At 42.7% G+C, this 19987-nt stretch overlaps 2 protein-coding genes across 2 annotated transcripts; both read left to right on the top strand.

Annotated features, from left to right (window-relative positions):
* Positions 1 to 36: 36 nt before the first annotated feature.
* Positions 37 to 7496, top strand: LOC311138609 (uncharacterized protein). Its single transcript, XM_084173367.1, has 4 exons — positions 37 to 2605; positions 2794 to 2989; positions 3093 to 3220; positions 3301 to 7496. The coding sequence occupies exons 1-4, from the start codon at positions 2465 to 2467 to the stop codon at positions 3658 to 3660; spliced, it is 825 nt and encodes a 274-aa protein (XP_084029493.1). The 5' UTR covers positions 37 to 2464; the 3' UTR covers positions 3661 to 7496.
* Positions 7497 to 7853: 357 nt separating this feature from the next.
* LOC311138889 (zinc finger MYM-type protein 1-like) lies at positions 7854 to 18259 on the top strand (the record flags this gene model as incomplete). The annotated part of the gene is made up of 3 exons (XM_084173680.1): positions 7854 to 7870; positions 16954 to 17032; positions 17225 to 18259. 3 exons carry the CDS (start codon positions 7854 to 7856, stop codon positions 17750 to 17752), a joined length of 624 nt encoding a protein of 207 aa, XP_084029806.1. The 3' UTR covers positions 17753 to 18259.
* Between the last annotated feature and the right edge of the window lie 1728 nt (positions 18260 to 19987).

The raw sequence follows: 19987 nt of genomic DNA, 5'->3' as shown, positions 1-19987 counted from the left end.
TTACTTTGTGGAATATGATTTAAGATTAATACAACTGTATCATGGCCACACACAGAAGATAAGGACCTAATGATGTATGGCTTTGGTATATCATAGTAATCAAGTGTTATTTGCATGTGATAATGTCATGGAATGCTCCATGGTAATCTTACCGGCTCTTGTGCTCAGCTCAGGGCTCCTATTCAGTCAAACCTGCATTAGCAATAGCTACCTCAACTATCCACACACCATAGTACGGCTAGTCTTATAACAAAAAATATCATAGAGATAAAAGGTAATGTCCACTGCCCCCCTCTGCCATTCAGCGTTCTGCTACAGTCGTCTTTAATATTACAAGTAGCTGTAATGGTAATAGATGGGTATAATATGAACCTATTATAATATAGATTTCATAAATGTACTTAACTGTAAATGTTTAGGATTTTTTACTAATCTGGTATCAATTGTCTGAAATACATAATCTCCTGAAAAAGTGGTAATATTGTTAATTTCTGCTTTGGGAATTTAGTGTATTTGAGGGAGCATACTGTAACGACCCTGGGTTTATAAGCGCGGATATCGACTCCGCCACGGGAGCATGCTTTTGGGGACACAGTCGATGGCGCGCTGGACTTCGGGCTAGAAGGTTGAGGGTTCGAGACGTGCTCCCTGCCAGTTTCATTACATAGCATTTGCATATAGCATTTGCATGCATCTTACTGATTTAACATCTTATGAAAAGAGGGGAGAGAGGTAAAATCACCAGTGTTAAATGAACAGTGTCAAAAGTGATCGACTCCCATAGAGTTGTTTTAACAACTGGCAGTGCCAAATGACCCCTAGCGTCAGTGCTGATAACTGGTGTTAATTGCTAAGGTATAACATTTTACTCTATCAGTGTAGACTTTTACTCAGTAAGTGTAAACATCATCACAACCCCGCCCACAAATTCAGTTTCTGCCGTTAAAATTTCCTCTTTTCTTGACGCCATTGTTGGATCAACAAAATCCTAATTTGTTCCACGCAAAGGTGAGTTTTAAACAATTATTTCACTGATATTATTTTGCTATTTTAATTTAAATACTTGATACTTGGTTGTCAGACTGCAGTGTAACATAAAACGTCTAACAGTTTTGATTGTGTGTGTGCAGCTAACGTAAGAGTTACTTGCGTTTCACTTTTTACACGTTTTTGCTAGATAGCTAGCATGCTAGCTAAGTAGCTCGCCCCTGTCCCGTGCAGTTAGTTTGCTCTACTTGGTGGTTCCATGGGCCCGTCTCATTTCAGCACCAAGCTTTTTCAGCCTCATGTTAGTTTGTTCTCTTTATTTCAGCTGCTTACTATATATTGAGGACTAATCAGATTAAGGTGAGTTGTTTATTTAGCTAAATTATAACTGAATTTTCGACTTGTGGGTGATGCTTTTAGATAAATATTGTGGCCATTGCATCGGCAGCTAGCTAGTCTAGCTAACTGCGTTTCCCACTCGCTTTATCACCAGTTCATTCTGGCGATCTTGTAAGACTGCTCCTAGAACATGACAACATACTACAGTGTCTAGCTGGAATTATGAGTGTATTTTACTGGACTAATTAGCCCGTGTCCATATTCAACCCTGAAATTCAACGCTGAACAAAAATATGTCAAGATCATTGACCTGACACTTGAAAACCTTTTGATTGGAGGTAAACATTTAATTTGTGATTGGAAATAAATGTATTGTTTTCATACATTTACAAGTCAGTCTGATTACTCTTACCATTACGATTGCAATTCTAATTGTAGGTTGTTGTTTTAATGTTTGTCACAGAGACTCACGGGTAAGTTTAAGGGAAAGATTCATAAGGAAACCTGTTGAGCTTTACTTGCTCCCATATCTGCTGAATGTTAAAAATGACTTCTGTATCAGTATCTCAGTCACATAATTGGTTAGTCTACTGCTGACCATCCACTGCTATTGGTAGAAGATTTATCTTGTATCAAACTCGATGGCCATGATACTGCTTCAAAAATCACTCCTGATTTTTAGCTGACTGGGGACCAATGCTGCTTGTGGAGATTCTGATTGCCGCCTAAACATAATATTATATTCTTGTCAAGACATCACCACCGCGCAGTGTGAGAGAAACGTTTGCACAAGGCATCGTCTCCTTGTTCCCATACCTGAAGGATCCCTACACCGCAAATGGATATGACAAAGGGCATCTGCGTTTAATTAGTCTGGTATGGTATCTGAGCAAATGGGTTATGGTTATTTCTTTTTTTCTTTTAAAATTAGTAACCATGTTCATTTTCTTAAGGAACATTATTATGACCCTAATAGTGGAGAAGGGTACCTCTCGTATAGAATCAAAACCGTTCAGAGAAAATTGGCTTAATCTGAGAAACTCAACTATACTCTGGAGGGCCAACTGCTGAGAGGGAGTCCAGTCCATCCACTTTGGTTACCGTGAGTGAAGACCAGTGCAGAGAGGTCATTTCTCTTATGAAGTATTCTTCTGATGAAGAAACAGTCAAACAGAAGATGAAATTGACCTTTGAGTACAGGAAGAAGATGACCCACGACCCGAGTAAATGCTCCACCATCCTAACCGAATTTCCACGCTTTCTGGATGTGAAGGGCTTGGTAAGACTTTTTTTAAAGAACAGTTTTAAGTTGTATAAATTGCATTTCATCTCTAGATGCCACTTCTGTAATAGTAGTTCAATTAATGTGTATGCTGGTGATATACTCAAATTAAGTGGAATGTTTTGTGAGAAAGAAATTGACTTGCACAAAACTAATGTTTTTGTTCTTTGTCTTATTTGTTTCAGATTGAACAGGATTTTGTGCTGCTGTTTGGAGAGGGAACATCAGCCAAGTTTTTGGAGAGGTGGCCAACTACATTCAAGCAAAAGATCATCATGCTAAGCAAGACCCTAAGCAAGGCCACTCAGGGAGCTGAACTTCAGGAGCTGATCCAGATGGCAGAATCTGCAGTTGATGAGGGAGCTGACACGAATGCTGACGGTTAGATGATCATAATTTATCATTTATATTTCAAATAACTCTGAAATGTTAATGTCACTGATGATGGAACTACCATTTTAATCAGGATCTCTTCTTTGTTTAGGATGGGACGCTGACCTTTCCTCCATCCTTCCCCTACTCCATTTGATTCCTCCTTCATCACAAGGCCGCAAAAGACCAGGCAAGATGTCTCCATCCCAAGCTGAACAGCATCTTGTGATATTCCAAAAGGTTTGTATTGGCATTCTTATTCTTGGACAGTGCTGCAGCCGTTATGATGAACTAATGGAGTTTGTTTTTGTCGTCTTCAGGCAGGAACCAGTATCCAGGAGCACCTTGATGCGATTGACCAGAGGCGCCAACCATATCTTCTTGCAGTCGGGACCAGGAAGAGCAGCATCCATGCTTACTTCATCATCCTGGACAAGCGAGCCTTGCCGTGCAAGTCAACGAGTTCTCTTGGTGCCTTCAATGAGCTTTTCAAGACTCACTTTGTTTTTGGTACTGCTTACAATACAATGCTGCGCAACATGTACACCTTCATACAGACAACTGTGTACAACATAGACATTGGGAAGGTTAAGGAGACTCCAAGGGTTGCTGAGCTTATGATACGTTTTGTTTGCCATGCTAGTCATGGAAGTACCAACTTGCTCGTGAGGCATCTCTAGTTGATGCATGGAATGTGCCCTTGTAGAATTCTTAGACTAAAATGTGGTCAAGCAGATTGTTGTTGTGTATTTGGTAAATTTTCAGGCTTTAGGAAGCATTTGAACAGGGCACATTCCAGAGACTGTCAAATTGTGTTAAATGGCTAACTTGGATGCTAAAACAGCTGTTGATAATCAGCCAAGTAATGCTAATTTTCCTTAAAATTCTAGTTGAAACCATGTTGTACCAATATCTAACAAGAACACACTTGATATGTGTGCGTCTGCTATTGCACAACTGCAGGCTGCAAGTGTAGGTCAGACAACTGTAAATAGTTTTGTATCTTCCGTGGAAGAAGCAGTTCAAGAGATACAGAGTCAAGCTAAAACGACCGCTCTTACATGTATATCTTCAAAAGACAAAGAAACTGTCTGAAAAATCCAACATTCTTTTCAGGATATTGAAAATCCTTTCACATTGTTGAATTCAATATCAAAACGAAGTGCTTATTTCATACAAAAATGGGGAGCAGTTCAACCAGTTGAGAAAGTCCTTGGTTAGATTTGACAATACTGTAGAAGAAACAAAACTACTGGAACCTATGATCAAATAGTCATAACTGATACATTTTCTTACGTTCCAATTCTCGAGACATTGCAGTCAATTTTGAAGAACCCAAAGTGGCATGTTTAACTCAGGGCACAATTTTAGTTTACTTTGATTTGGAAGATGGACTACAGTGGCTTGTGAAAGTATTCACCCCCCTTGGCATATTTCCTATTTTGTTGCCTTACAACCTGGAATTAAAATGGATTTTTGGGGGGTTTGTGTCATTTGATTTACACAACATGCAAACAAACAAGAAATAAGACAAAATAACAGAACTTGAGCGTGCATAACTATTCACCCCCCCAAAGTCAATACTTTGTAGAGCCACCTTTTGCAGCAATTACAGCTGCAACTCTCTTGGGGTATGTCTCTATAAGCTTGGCACATCTAGCCACTGGGATTTTTGCCCATTCTTCAAGGCAAAACTGCTCCAGCTCCTTCAAGTTGAATGGGTTCCGCTGGTGTATAGTAATCTTTAAGTCATACCACAGATTCTCAATTGGATTGAGGTCTGGGCTTTGACTAGGCCATTCCAATACTTTTAAATGTTTCCCATTAAACCACTTGAGTGTTGCTTTAGCAGTATGCTTAGGGTCATTGTCCTGCTGGAAGGTGAACCTCAGTCCCAGTCTCAAATCTCTGGAAGACTGTAACAGGTTTCCCTCAAGAATTTCCCTGTATTTAGCGCCATCCATCATTCCTTCAATTCTGAGCAGATTCCCAGTCCCTGCCGATGAAAAACAGCCCCACAGCATGATGCTGCCACCACCATGCTTCACTGTGGGGATGGTGTTCTTGGGGTGATGAGAGGTGTTGGGTTTGCGCCAGACATAGCGTTTTCCTTGATGGCCAAAAAGCTCAATTTTAGTCTAATCTGACCAGAGTACCTTCTTCCATATGTTTGGGGAGTCTCCCACATGCCTTTTGGCGAACACCAAACGTGTTTGCTTATTTTTTTCTTTAAGCAATGGGTTTTATCTGGCCCAGCTCTGTGGAGTGTACGGCTTAAAGTGGTCCTATGGACAGATACGCCAATCTCCGCTGTGGAGCTTTGCAGCTCCTTCAGGGTTATCTTTGGTCTCTTTGTTGCCTCTGATTAATGCCATCCTTGCCTAGTCCGTGAGTTTTGGTGGGCGGCCCACTCTTGGCAGGTTTGTTGTGGTGCCATATTCTTTCCATTTTTTAAATAATGGATTTAATGGTGCTCCGTGGGATGTTCAAAGTTTCAGATATGTTTTTATAACCCAACCCTGATCTGTACTTCTCCACAACTTTGTCCCTGACCTGTTTGGAGAGCTCCTTGGTCTTCATGGTGCCGCTTGCTTGGTGGTGCCCCTTGCTTAGTGGTGTTGCAGACTCTGGGGCCTTTCAGAACGTGTGTGTGTATATATACTGAGATCATGTGACACTTAGATTGCACACAGGTGGACTTTATTTAACTATATGTGTGACTTCTGAAGGTAATTGGTTGCACCAGATCTTATTTAGGGGCTTCATAGCAAAGGGGGTGAATACATATGCACGCACCACTTTTCCGTAATTTTTTAAAAAGATTTTTTTTGAAACAAGTTATTTTTTTCACTTCACTAATTTGGACTATTTTGTGTATGTTCATTACATGAAATCCAAATAAAAATCAATTTAAATTACAGGTTGAAATACAACAAAATAGGAAAAATGCCAAGGGGGATGAATACTTTTGCTAGGGACCATTGGGATCAAAAAAGAGTATTCACAAGTTGAGAGGTATAAACTTTACTTTGAGAAATGTTCCCCCCAAGTTTAATTCAATTTTGGTACATTTTCACTTATGTGCACTCTTCCATACCCAGGACCTTTGATTCTATTCTTGAGCCAATAGTAAGGGATTTGAAAGTGCTTGAGACTGAGGGTATTTAAGTTCCCTTCTTCAGTGGTCGTATACATGGCAGTATTGTCCAAGTAACTGGAGGTAATCTTGGTATACATTGCCTGTTTGGTTTTGTGGAATCATTTAGTGCTCGTTATTGTTGCCGTTTGTGCCTCACTGAGAAAGTGGACTTTCAAACTGTGTTCTCTGAGGATGACCCAAGAGTGACTTTACGAACAAAACACTTGCACTCAGACCGTTGTCAAACTATTCAGTCAAACCCAACACTACCTCGTGTACGGTGTGAAGCATGCTTGCTTATTGAACTCTCTGCAGTACTTCAATACTACAGACAATTTTTCTGTTGATATAATGCATTACATTTTAGAAGGATTTGCACAATTTGAGGTAATTTGTTACAGTATATAACTATGGCTACACAGAGAGGAGGAATTGTCCACCTGCAGTCAAATTGGATGATGGGAGCAATGATTTGGGTCTAAATGCTATTCAGTCTTGGTGTCTTCTCTGTAATTTTCCATTGATATTTGGTGATCTGGAACAGAAAGATACATACTGGCAGCTGCTTCTGTTACTACTACAAATTGTAAATATTGGGTTTTCTCCTATACTAACAGAGGGCATGACTATCTATCTGAAGCACCTAATTGCTGAACATCATAGGCTTTTCAAGTATTTGTTTCCTGATAGAAATCTGTTACCGAAACACCACTTCATGATACATTATCCTCGTTGTATAAGGAATGTTGGGCCCATTCTTCACTCGTGGTGTATGCGCTATGAGGCAAAACATAATTTATTAAAAAAACGACTGAAGAGTTTTAAGAATGTCACTATGACCTTAGCCAAGAAACACCAAAAGTACATGGCATATAATTGTGAAACGTTCAGCCAGGATAGACTAGCTATAGGTCCAGGAAAGATGTCAAGGCTCAATGACCTGAAAGAAGGCCATGAGATTGCTGCCAAGTTGAATGTCTCAGTGCACACAAATGTTTTCTCAGTTAAATGGGTAATGCACCATGGCACAGAATATCGTCTTGATTTGGTCATATGTGGTGAAGTAGTCATTTAAATGCCAGTATTTTACAAAATTAAGGCTATTGTTCTGAAAGAGGAAAATGTTTTTTTGGTTGGGTCAGCTCATGAAACCTTATGTTTTGATGATCATTTGCATGCATTTAAAGTTGTTTTGAAGTGAAGTCCACCATGCAAGGTATTTCATGTAAATGACATCATGTACCACAAACCTTTTGATTTGCTCATGTCATATGGAGCAAGGGATTTGTTGGGCTACATTTTCCCCTACTGTCACTTGATAACAGTTTAAGCCAAGGCTGAGACTTATGGTTTGGTCATAATAAACATATTTGAATGTTGAAACAGCTTTGCTTGAGTTATTTTACATGGAGGAAGATTAAATAAATTAACACTGAATAGAGTAAACACATTTTTACTCTAATAGGAGTCACCCTAGATCAACACTAGTGAGTGTCACTATAACACTCAAAGTGTTGATTACCTCTTAGTGTTAAATTTGATCAACACCCGCAGTGTTAACGTTTTGCACTCAGTGTTAAATCAACACTATAAATGTAACACTTTGATCAGTGTACTTTTTACTCTGTGTAGAGTGGGACCATATGTACTCGCTGACAGTGATAAATTTAACACTTATAGTGTTGATTTAACACTTTCAAATTTACTCTGTAGAGGAATACAGGTATAAACCCCATGCCGCAAGGAGCAATGTGAGATCAAAAGTTGACAGCACTATCACTAGACCAGACTCTGACAAACTGATATAACTTTGTTTTAATGTCTTATTGATAAGAATAATATGAATTATATATATATTTTTAATCAACCAATTGGGATCCTATAGGGAGAAGTTTCCAGTGTGGAGAAATATGACTATATTGCATCATATTCAATATATTTAATTTCATTAATATTATTATATAATTTCACACACACCATACACTGATTTGAAATACACAGCTGGGTATTTAAGACAGTGTACCATCTACTGTTCAAAACATCTACTTTATGGTCAAGTTGAGATGTCTTGTATCACAAGAAGGAACTTATTTGGACTGAATTACATAATATTGTAATTTCTTATTACATAATTTATGTTGACATTGTGAAAATGAATCTGCAGTAATGTTTAATTTAGTTTTATTTCAGTATATATGGGAGCTAAAAGCTGAATTGCATGCAACAGGAAATTGAAGAAGACTACTAAATCAATGAATGTGATACAGGAAAAAAAAATTATGTAGTATACATCTAGTAATAATTAAATAGTCCAAATAATTATGTAGTAATGTATTAGTATTATCAGTATAATATAGTTATATCATCATAGAGCATATCATGCTTTTTTATATGCATTTTTAAGTTCAGTCATAACACATCAAGTGAAAATGTATTGTATGTTTCTTTACTAATAAAAATATTTGATTTGATGCATCACACTGTACAACACTATTTGTGTACATTATTGGTGGCCTCTTAAGTCAAGTGTATACAACTATCATGATATTTGACTAAAGTCCAGGTTTAAGTGGACCAGATCTTCATAAGAGCATATTTAAGGACAAATAAACATTCTTTCCCCTTTGAAAATATCACACTGTGCACACATGCAGCATGTTTATCTTCAAACAAGGCCTTTACAATATGTGTTTTCCCAAAGGGGACTGTCTGTCACCACCTGATTGACACAGACTCAATATTATCCTCATGTTCTGGTATTTCAAAAGCTTCGAACTCAAAGCCTTGACGTGAAGTACACAAAAACATTGGCAAGTGTTATAAAACGGGTGACAGTAACATTACCCTTGGTTTCTCAATATGGTCTTTGCTTTGCACCGCTGCCAAGTGTCATTCACCTGAAATGTGTGTGGAGCTGAACTCAAAACAAATATAATTTGTTGCTTTGCGAATACAAGGCTATGCAAATAAGAGTATACTGTATGCCACTGAAAGTTATGTACAGTGGAGAGAACAAGTATTTGATACACTGCCGATTTTGCAGGTTTTCCTACTTACAAAGCATGTAGAGGTCTGTAATTTGTATCATAGGTACACTTCAACTGTGAGAGACGGAATCTAAAACAAAAATCCAGAAAATCACATTGTATGATTTTTAAGTAATTCATTTGCATTTTATTGCATGACATAAGTATTTGATCACCTACCAACCAGTAAGAATTCCGTCTCTCACAAGACCTGTTAGTTTTTCTTTAAGAAGCCCTCCTGTTCTCCACTCATTAACTGCACCTGTTTGAACTCGTTACCTGTATAAAAGACACCTGTCCACACACTCAATCAAACAGACTCCAACCTCTCCACAATGGCCAAGACCAAAAATCGAGAAAATGTAGGCCTAGATTAATTACCTACCCACATCCTGATTCACCCGTTCCGCCTGCCCATTAATCTCGGGGTGAAAACCAGAGGTCAGGCTGACCGAGACCTACAAACATTCCATGAACGCCTTCCAGACCCTGAATGTAAACTGGGCACCCCAGTCAGACACTATGTCCTCTTGCACCCCGTAGTGCCAGAAGACGTGAGTAAACAGGGCCTTCACAGTCTGCAGGGCAGTGGGGAGACCGGGCAGAGGAAGGAGGCGGCAGGCTTTTGAAAAGCGGTCCACAACAACCAGGATGGTGGTGTTACCCTGAGAGAGGGGAAGATCAGTGAGAAAGTCAATACACAAGTGGGACCAAGGCCGTTGTGGAACTGGTAAGGGCTGTAACTTACCCGCTGGGAGGTGCCTAGGTGCTTTACTCTGGGCGCACACCGAGCAGGAGGAGACATACACCCTCACGTCCTTAGCTAAGGTAGGCCACCAGTACTTTCCGGTCAGGCAGCGCACTGTATGACCGATACCTGGGTGACCAGAGGAGGGGGACATGTGTACCCAATAGATCAGACGGTCACGGACAAGAGACGACACATACTGCAGCCCAGCTGGACACTGAGGTGGAGATGGCTCTGTGCGTAACGCCCGCTCTATGTCCGCGTCCACCACCCACACTACCGATGCCACAATGCAGGAGGCCGGGAGTATGGGGGTGTTGTCTATGGGCCTCTCCTCTGTGTCGTACAGCCGTGACAGTGTGTCTGCCTTCACGTTCTTCGTACCTGGGATGTAAAATCAAACCGGGTGAAGAATAGGGCCCATCTGGCCTGGCGAGGGTTCAGCCTCCTAACTGCCCGGATATACTCCCGGTTACGGTGGTCCGTCCAGACGAGGAAAGGTTGTTTCGCCCCCTAGAGCCGGTGCCTCCACACGGTCAGGGCTCGGACAACAGCCAACAGCTCCCCATCACCAACGTCGTAGTTCTGCTCCGCCGGACTGAGCTTCTTGGAGAAGAAGGCACAGGGGCGGAGCTTGGGTGGCGTGCCCGAGCGTTGAGATAGGACAGCGCCTATCCCTACCTCGGATGCATCCACCTCCACTACGAACGGTAGTGATGGATCGGGATGGGCCAGTACCGGGGCTAAGGTGAACAGAACCCTCAGGTTACTGAAGGCCCCGTCAGCCTCAGCAGACCAGCGGAGCCGGGACGGCCCACCCTTCAACAGAGATGTGATGGGAGCTGCGACCTTGCCAAAGCCCTGGATAAACCTCTGATAGTAGTTGGCAAAGCCAATAAAGCACTGCACCTCCTTAACCGTGGTTGGTGTCGGCCAATTACGCACGGCTGAAATTCGATCTCCCTCCATCTCCACACCTGAGGTGGTAATGCGGTATTCGAGGAAGGAGATGGACTGTTGGAAAAACAGACACTTTCCTGCCTTGGCATAAATGTCATGTTCCAACAGTCGGGCCAGCACTTTGCGAACCAGGGACACATGTTCGGCGCACGTAGCGGAATACACCAGAATGTCATCGACGTAGACCACTACACCATGACCAAGCATGTCCCGAAACACCTCGTTCACAAAGGACTGGAAGACTGATGGAGCATTCATCAAACCGTACGGCATCACCAGGTATTCGTAATGCCCCGTGGTTGTGCTGAATGCTGTCTTCCACTCTGCCCCCTCTCGGACACGCACCAGGTTGTACACACTCCGGAGATCTAATTTTGTGAAAAAGCGCGCCCCATGCATTGACTCGATTACAGATGGAATGAGGGGTAGAGGATAACTATAACGTACTGTCCCCTTGTTCAGTGCTTGGTAATCAATGCAATGGCGCAGACCTCCGTCTTTCTTCTTCACAAAAAATAAACTTGAGGAGGCGGGCGAAGTGGAGGGACGTATGAACCCCTGACACAGGGACTCGGAGACGTATGTCTCCATAGCCTCCATTTCAGCCTGCGACAGGGGATACACATGACTCCTGGGAGGCACAGCGTCTACCCGGAGGTTTATCGCGCAATCCCCCGCCCGATGAGGTGGTAATTTGGTCACCTGCAATTTGGAAAACACGTGCGCCAAATCGAGGTATTCGGAGGGAATGTGCACGGTGGAGGTAGTGTCTGGACTTTCCACCGTGGTTGCACCAACAGAAACAACTAGACACCTACCTTGACACTCTCGCAACCACCCCGTGAGAACCCTCTGCGGCCATGAAAAGGTGTGGTTGTGTAGTGCTAACCAGGGAAGACCTAACATAACAGGGAAATCAAGAGACTGAATAATAAAAAAGGTGACTTGCTCTCTATGGGTCTTGTGCGTAACCATAGTGACTGGTGCTGTAACTTCCCTAACGAACCCGGACCCTAATGGTTGACTGTCTGATGGGGAGTGGAATGGATAGGGGAACCAATGTAATGCCTAGACTATATGCAAATGACCTGTCCATAAAGTTCCCAGCTGCGCCTGAATCGACCAGCGCCTTACACTGGGGAACTACTGTGTAATCAGGAAAGTGGATGTGTAGGGTACAGTGCACAGCAGAGGGCTCTGAACGAGTGTGGGTGTTCGATACCTGGGGTGATGCGAGAGTGCCCTGCCTGCCGCCTCCAGACCCAAAAGAACGCAGACGACAGCGTGCAGAAAAAAGTATTCCTCCACTCTCCCGGATCGCCGCTCCACCCCGCTCCATCAGCTCGTGATCCGGGTTGGGGGAGGTGGGGGGGGGGGGGGGGGGTGGAACGGGCATGCCCATTCCAGGACGTCCTCTAGCAGCCAACAGATTGTCCAACCAGATGGCCATGTCCACCAGTTGATTGAAGGACAACATGGTGTCCCGGCAGGCTAGCTCCCATCGGATATCTTCTCGTAGATGGCACCGGAAGTGGTCGATGAGGGCCAGCTCGTTCCACCCTGACCCAGCCACTAGAGTCCAAAACTAAAGGGCGAAGTCCTGCGCTGTCCTCGTCCCCTGCCTCAGGTGGACCAGCCGCTCGCCTGCCTCTCTACCTTCGGGCGGGTGATCGAAGACGGCCCGAAAGAGGCAAGCAAACTCCCCGTAGTTGTCCAACGCGGCTCCTCCTTCACTCCGACCGCATTGCCCACTCCAGGGTTTTCCCCGAGAGGCAGGAGACGAGGGTGGACACCTTCTCCCGCTCCAATGGAGCTGGGCTGATGTTCGAATAGTACAACTCCAGTAATAGGAGGAATCCCTGGCAGAGAGCAGCTGTCCCGTCGAAATCCTGTGGTCGGGATATATGGATCCCTCTGGGTGCTGGGGTGTGGGTGTCTGGATCCGGTCGGCCAGCTGGTCCCGAAAGATCGGGTCTTCTCCTCTCCAGGCGTTGGACGACCTGAAGAACCCAATCCATTGCATGTGCTCTTCTCCTGCTGACTCCATGACGGGTGTGTGATTCTGTGATGGGTGAGTTGAAGGAGTCAGGCGCAGGAGGGTAAATCACAGAACAACAGGATTTATTTCGGAAAACAGAGTTATGCAGTAATGCGTCAAAACAGTCCAGTGTGCAAAACAGGCGCACTGGAACCAACAAGGCACACAGGGAAAATAACCTGGCGATACAAAATACAAGGAGCTCCATCGAACTTCCCTATCCTCACAATAAACAATCACACACAAAGACAAGGGGGCAGAGGGAACACTTATACAGGTACTGATGAGGGGATATGAACCAGGTGTGTGTGATGAATAAGACAAAACCAATGGAATTATGAAATGAGGAGCGGCAGTGGCTAGAAGGCCGGTGACGACGAACGCCAAAGCCTGCCTGAACAAGGAGAGGTGGCAGCTTCGGAGGGAGTCTTGACAGACTTCATGACTAGTTAGCTGCTAATGAATGCTTATTGTTTTTATTAATATAGCCTATTATAAGGTGATCCATCATCATTGCAGATAAATTAAAGCTAGATTAAACCTTCATAAGCCCTTTAGAAAGCATACTTCGATGCCATTCAAATAATGTATTAACAGATATACACTATCTAAGGGTGATATAACCAGTCCTTAGATATGTGCTTTGCTAAATGTGGACTTATGATCATTTTACTTATAAATAATTTGTGAAGCATCTATGTCGGCCTTATAAAGTCTTCACACGTTATAGTTTGTTTAAAGTGAGACTGAAAAGTGTGTATTTGAAGAGTTGTTGAGTGCATGGCTTCAATGCTGTTTATACACTCCACACCAGAGGCACCATGCCCATAGGGGGCACAAGGGCACTTGCCCTCTCAGATTTGTCCTGATTTTAAATAATTACTAAACTTCATTTTTATCTGTCAGCAGTATTTTGCGGAGGGGGCACATTGACTAGACCATTTTAGCCATCCCCTTTCCTAAGCTTAACCTAAATTCTCCTAACGTGCTACGTTAATTATCCTAACCTGCTGCATAACTTCTCCTAACCTGCTACGAAAAGTTAAATATGACAAAAGCTGTATCCCTCCTAGTCAGAACTCTTTTCATTTCATTTCCATAATTGCAATCGGTATGTCAATCAATAGAAGTGGGCGAGGTCAAGCAAGTCATTGGTTCAAAGCCTTTAGTGGCTAAAGTGAAAGATATCGCTGAAGTCGAGCATTCAACGGCATGTTCTTTCGCCTTGGATGTAGCTACTCTGCTCAAGTCTATATCTGAGTTTCTCCGTGAAGCCGCGGATTGTTTGAAGAATTCGGCACCAAACACTCCACAGGTTGGCAAAATACCTATCTCCCTGCATGTTTATAGACCAAAAAAGCTGCAGATTAGGAGCAGCGTGCTGAGGGGTGTGTCTGTGTGTCCTCAACTTTTTCTGTCATCAACTTTTACTGGTTCCTGTCACTCAGTCAGAATGCGCATCGCAGTTTCATATTTTTTCCCTGACGTGATCACGTCAAAGTCAGTGGCGGCTGGCCGATAGAGGGCGCTAGGGCGCCGCCCCCTTAAATAAAATTATTTTTAAAAAATAAATAAAAAATAAATAAAAATAATAATAATAATAAAAACATCAGTATGTCAATATTTGTGTGTTTGAAATATGGAATGCACACAGTAATATGTGTAAGATATGATAGAAAATCATATTCGCAACCTTTCCTCTGCCTGTCAAACGCCTCGTCAGCTCTGGGCGATACAGAAAGTGCCCCGAGGAGGCGGGTCTACGTAGCAGTTAAGCCAATTGCTAATTTAAGATATGAATGTATGACATAAAATGTAGCCAATCAGCGATCTTAAATCGAATCCAAGGAGGGCGATTATTTTATCGCCCCAAGCTCGCCCCTGATAAAATAAGGACCGGGCTCCAGTGGCGCCATTTTTACTAGACGACAATGGCGAGCGCAAATGTTACTCCTCCAAGACCCAACCCTAACTCGGTGAAATCTCTCCTCCAAGATCCGTTTGAGAGGAGAACTTTGTCAGAGAAAGTTCGGGTGAAAGAGCTGGGCCCAGATCAACCTGACCTCTCAATCAGACAGCAGGCTAGCGAGAAAGGGAAGCAGTATATGCGCGGCTTCTCCCGTAGCTGGTACACCAGGAAGGCTTGGCTAGCTGGGTGCACTGATGCTAATGCTTTATTTTGCTTTCCGTGCTTGCTTTTTAAAACGACGGGGTCAGATTCAGCATGGACAGGTACCGGAGTGAGGGATATGAAGCACCTGTCAGAGAAGGTAAAGAAACATGAGAACACCAGGGCACACATGGACAACTCTGTAAAGCTAGCTGTATTAGGAAGGGTGAACATTGCTACGCAGCTGGATGACGGCCACAGGATTGCGGTGAGGAAACACAATGAGGAGGTGGATAAAAACAGGCACATTCTATCCAAAATTATCGATTGTGTGAAGTTCTGTGGGGCTTTTGAGTTGGCCTTGCGTGGGCACGAGGAGACTGACTCCTCGGACAACCCCGGCATTTTCCGGGGCTTAGTGGATTTTGTTGCCTCCCTCGACAGTGTGCTGGAGGAGCACCTGAAGACAGCTACCGTTTTTAAGGGCACGTCAAAGACGATACAGAACGAGCTGTTGGACTGTATGCTGTCAGTGCTTAAGGATTACATCCTGGAGGAAGTAAAGAGTGCTGATTTTATCGCCATTCAAGCTGACGAGACTACTGACGTTTCCACCCACTGCCAGTTGGTGCTTGTGATACGCTACATCGATGCTAAAAGTAACGTCCAAGAGCGTTTTTTCGAGTTCATTTTGATCGAGAACGCAACCGCCGACACCATCGCTACAGCGCTGCTGGAGAGGCTCAGCACCATACTCTCACATGGACAAAAGGCCAAACTTATTGCCCAGGCTTACGACGGAGCAAGTGTGATGAGGGGAGCCACCGGCGGAGTGCAGCGTAAAATAGTGGATGTGTACGAAAATGCGCACTACGTCCACTGCTATGCACATCAGCTGAACCTCATCATGCAGCAGGCTACTTCACGCATCCCCAGGATCGGCACTTTCTTTTCCGACCTTGCAGGATTTTCTGCTTTCTTCTCCAGGTCTCCCAAGCGAACCACCGTGCTTGACGAAGTGGTTGCGCATAGACTCCCCAGAGCCTCTACAACACGGTGGAACTTCCACAGTCGCGCTGTAAACACTGTGTACGAGTACAGGGATGACCTCCTAACGTGTTTCCAGACCATCAGAGACTCTGGGAACTTTGATGCCCCGACTGTCAGAGAGGCGGGGGGCTTTGTGAGGATGCTCGAAGACGAGGCTTTCTGTTTTTTCCTGGCACTGTTCCACAAGATCATGCCAAATGTGGACATGCTTTTCAGCCAGCTGCAGAAGAGGAACATCGACCCTGTCTTCATTAAAGCACTTGTCCAGAGGTTCACAGACAGCATGCTAACAATCAGGTAAATAACTATATTTACTATTGGCTGATAAAGATGTTGTTAGAAAGATGAATAGTTCACTTACAACAGTTTAAAAGCCTAAATGTGTCTGGTCATCAAAGTGAGTGATTATCATAGAGCCGTCACAATTATATTTGTTTTAGTATTTTAAAAGGAAAGAGAAGACACAATCAGACGTTGATAATAATGCAGGAAAGTACTACACAGTTTGTAATAATTATTCAGGTGTCCACCAGGTCAATTTCTAGAAGAGGCCTAGTTGTTATTGAAGATTAACTTTATTGCTAAGTGCACAGCAGAACAAAATGATGTTGCATCCCTCTCACAAATGTAATAGAAAAAGGCTTTAAAACGTAATAACATCAGTTAATTATGTACATCACAGGTTAAAAGCAGTTACTAGACATAGTTTGTGTGTATATACACACTATCTGTCTGTCTGTCTGTCTGTCTATATATATATATATATATATATATATATATAAAAGTCACTGGTTGTGTGTTGAGGGGGAATTACAGTGAGTTAAGAAGTCTGATTGCAAGTTATCAAATTAAACTTTATTTTTTGGACCCAGGGCCTCAATTCCCTCTTTGTGTGGGGACAGCGCATCTGACGAGCAGCAACAGCCCATCAAGCGACGGAGGATGCTGGGACCAGGAGAACAACAGAGGTTGGCTATAGAGGTAAGTTGTGATGTAATTGTCAGTGTTTCCCCCTAGAACTTTTTTCAGGCCTGGTAGTATGTAGCCAAAACCCTGAACAATCAGCACCTTGGTAATCATATACTTGAGTTGGACATAGGCATGTGTCAGTCAGGATCACTTGCATCAAAATAGCTTAATTGCAAATTAAAGCTGATGATGTATCTTTTACAGGTATGTGATACCATCCTGAGTCATGCCAAAGAGAGGTTCTCCTTCACCCAGCACCTCATCAGCGCAACACTATTGCACGGAGAGTTGTTCCCACAACACAGTGTGAAGTTCCCCGATACAGCGCTTGAAACAACCGTGGAGGCGTACCCCATGTTGAACAAGGCCAAGCTCAAAACCGAACTGTCCCTCATCTATGAGAACAGTGAGTTCAAGGCTTGTAGTGGTGCAGTGCCCCTGTACCAGTTCTTCATGGAGAACAACCTTCAGAGCACTTTCACAGAGACTGCCAGCCTCCTCAAGATCCTCATCACCACACCCATGACAACTGCTGAGTCAGAAAGGTGCTTCTCTACACTGAAAAGGATCAAGACCTTCCTGAGAAACAGCATGACACAGGATCGCCTGAACGCTCTGGCCATGCTCTCCATGGAGAAGAAACTTGTCAGGGACATTCCTGACTTTAATCAAAGGGTCATTGAGAGGTTTGCCACTCAGAAGGACAGACGGGCAAAATTCCTGTACAAATAAGATGACAGACACACACACACAGAGCAGCTCTGGCCGCATGTTTCTTTGTATATAGTTGACCTTAGCATAAAAAATCCAGTTATATATGGTACTCTAGAAAGTCTTAATAGTGTCTTTGCTAATATTACTGTATATATGTTGTTTTGTATCAATTAATTGTTGCAGTTCTGGAGCACATTAACAATTAGTCACATTTAGTATGATCATAAAATACTGTATGCTATTCTTCCAGTCAAAGGTTTGAGTTCATCCACTTGATATCCATTTCTATATTATACATCCTTTTATACAGTGTAAGATTTCCTATAAACTTTATAATAATTTCATGTTATTGTCCACTTTCCACTCTGTTCTGACAGCATGCCTGTTGCGTTGCCTGTTTACTACCAATGGTGAAAAGTTCACTTTAAATGCAAATGAAAGGCTTGGGTTTGTGTAATATGTTTTTGTGTAAGAATGCCTCAACTTTTTAATATTGGCATTAAATAATTACTGAATGTTTCACTGAGCACTGCTGTCCTGCAGTTTGTGTTAAAATATATCGCGATGGTTACAGGAAAAAAAAAGTATGGCACAGCCCCACCGAGAATATTTTTCACCAGCCGCCACTGGTCAAAGTGGTTCTGGACATTATTATGCTGTGCGCTAAACAGGACATAGCACTACGTGGACATAGGGCATAGGCGGTTTGTAAAATAGGCTAGGGAAGCTTACTCTAGTGAATGTAATTGAACTTGCCAAAATTATATTATTACTCCTATCTGTACAAAAATTAATAAAATCCTTCAAAACACTAAACCAGAGAGCATGATATTGTCACAGAGGATCATTAGATTCTTTAAAAAAATTGCTGTGAATTGTTTTAAATCACAAGGCCAGGTTATAGACTATAGTCTGGAAGCGCACAATTAGGGCAGCACGCACAGTATTTCAAATAGGTGATTTGCGGCTGTCAGTGAAAAGCATCTAAAGTAGGCCTATCATGATATTTCAAAATACAATCGCTGGAAAAACACAAAAGAGAGACAAAGAAAAAACTCTAACCTGTCTTTGGTTCAAAATTCTCAACTCCCAACAGTAACCTATATTATTGGCACTATAGCGGAGAGCATCGGCCATATCACCGTTGAGTGCGCATACTCACTGTCCATGCTCTTGTAAAGTTTTTTTTTAGGACACTAATTTCATCTTCCAGGCTAGATGGACGTCATAGCCCACAATATGTGTCTCCCCTTTTCATAGGCCTCGATTAGATTGGTTGCAATCAAGACAAGGTCGTTTTTATTGATAATCAGTTTGTCAGTGTCAGCAGAGTAGACTACCCTGTCATCTTTGTCGTATTAAAGAGTCTGCTATTGTCTCCAGTCATGGAAAGTAAAGTGACGTAGAATTGTATGAAATGTGTTTATATCACATTAGGAATAGTATGCTGCTATCTTACATTAGTCTGCAAATGCTATGATAGATGCATGTAATTTGTATTATAATTTTTTTGCTTCCCCTAACTTCAAACTAATGTGCTGCCTATGACATAGGGAGAGTAAAGAGGCCCTTAATAAGGACAATCTTTGGGAAATGTGTAAATTCATATCCAAATATGATCAAAAAACGAATTCTCATCTGACTGAGCTGCACACCCGGTTCCAGGAGGATAAATATGGAATAATGAGAGCAGCAGCGGCCTGTCTGCTAGGGTCTAGGACTTTTGCATTGAAATAATCACTGCTGGCCCAATGTGATCACGTTCATAGGTTAACCGTGTTTATTCAGCAACTGTGTCGAAAAGTGGGGGGAGGTCAGGAAGTTCCCATCCCATATTGAAGTTTTGGACCGCTGCATGCAGCCCTGACATTTTCCCTAACATCAATAGACTACTAAGGCTCATCATCAGCCTTCCTATGACTTCATATAGTGTTGAGAGACTCTTCTCCACTACAGGCCATATCAAAATATCTATCAGATATTGCATGCTGACTGCACGTCTCAACAATCTAGCCCTGTTGTCCTTTGAAAGAGAACTCAGTGACTCTTTGGACAATGATGGAATAATCTCTTCAACACCAAGCCTGTAGGCTTCTACGCCTTGTGCGGTAAAACATGAAACAAGAAAAGTAACCCTGAATACTGTTTATTTAGGCTATGATTTAGCCTAATGTTTTCATGCCTGCCTTGGTAACCCAGGCCTATATGCTTATATTGAAAGTAAGCTACTGTATTCATACCCACCGTGGTATT

Source organism: Coregonus lavaretus, assembly GCF_964263955.1.
Source record: "Coregonus lavaretus genome assembly, chromosome: 12".
Taxonomy (NCBI): Eukaryota; Metazoa; Chordata; class Actinopteri; order Salmoniformes; family Salmonidae; genus Coregonus; species Coregonus lavaretus.
Note: the sequence above shows the minus strand (reverse complement) of the source record. Positions and strands in the feature narration are given on the sequence as shown.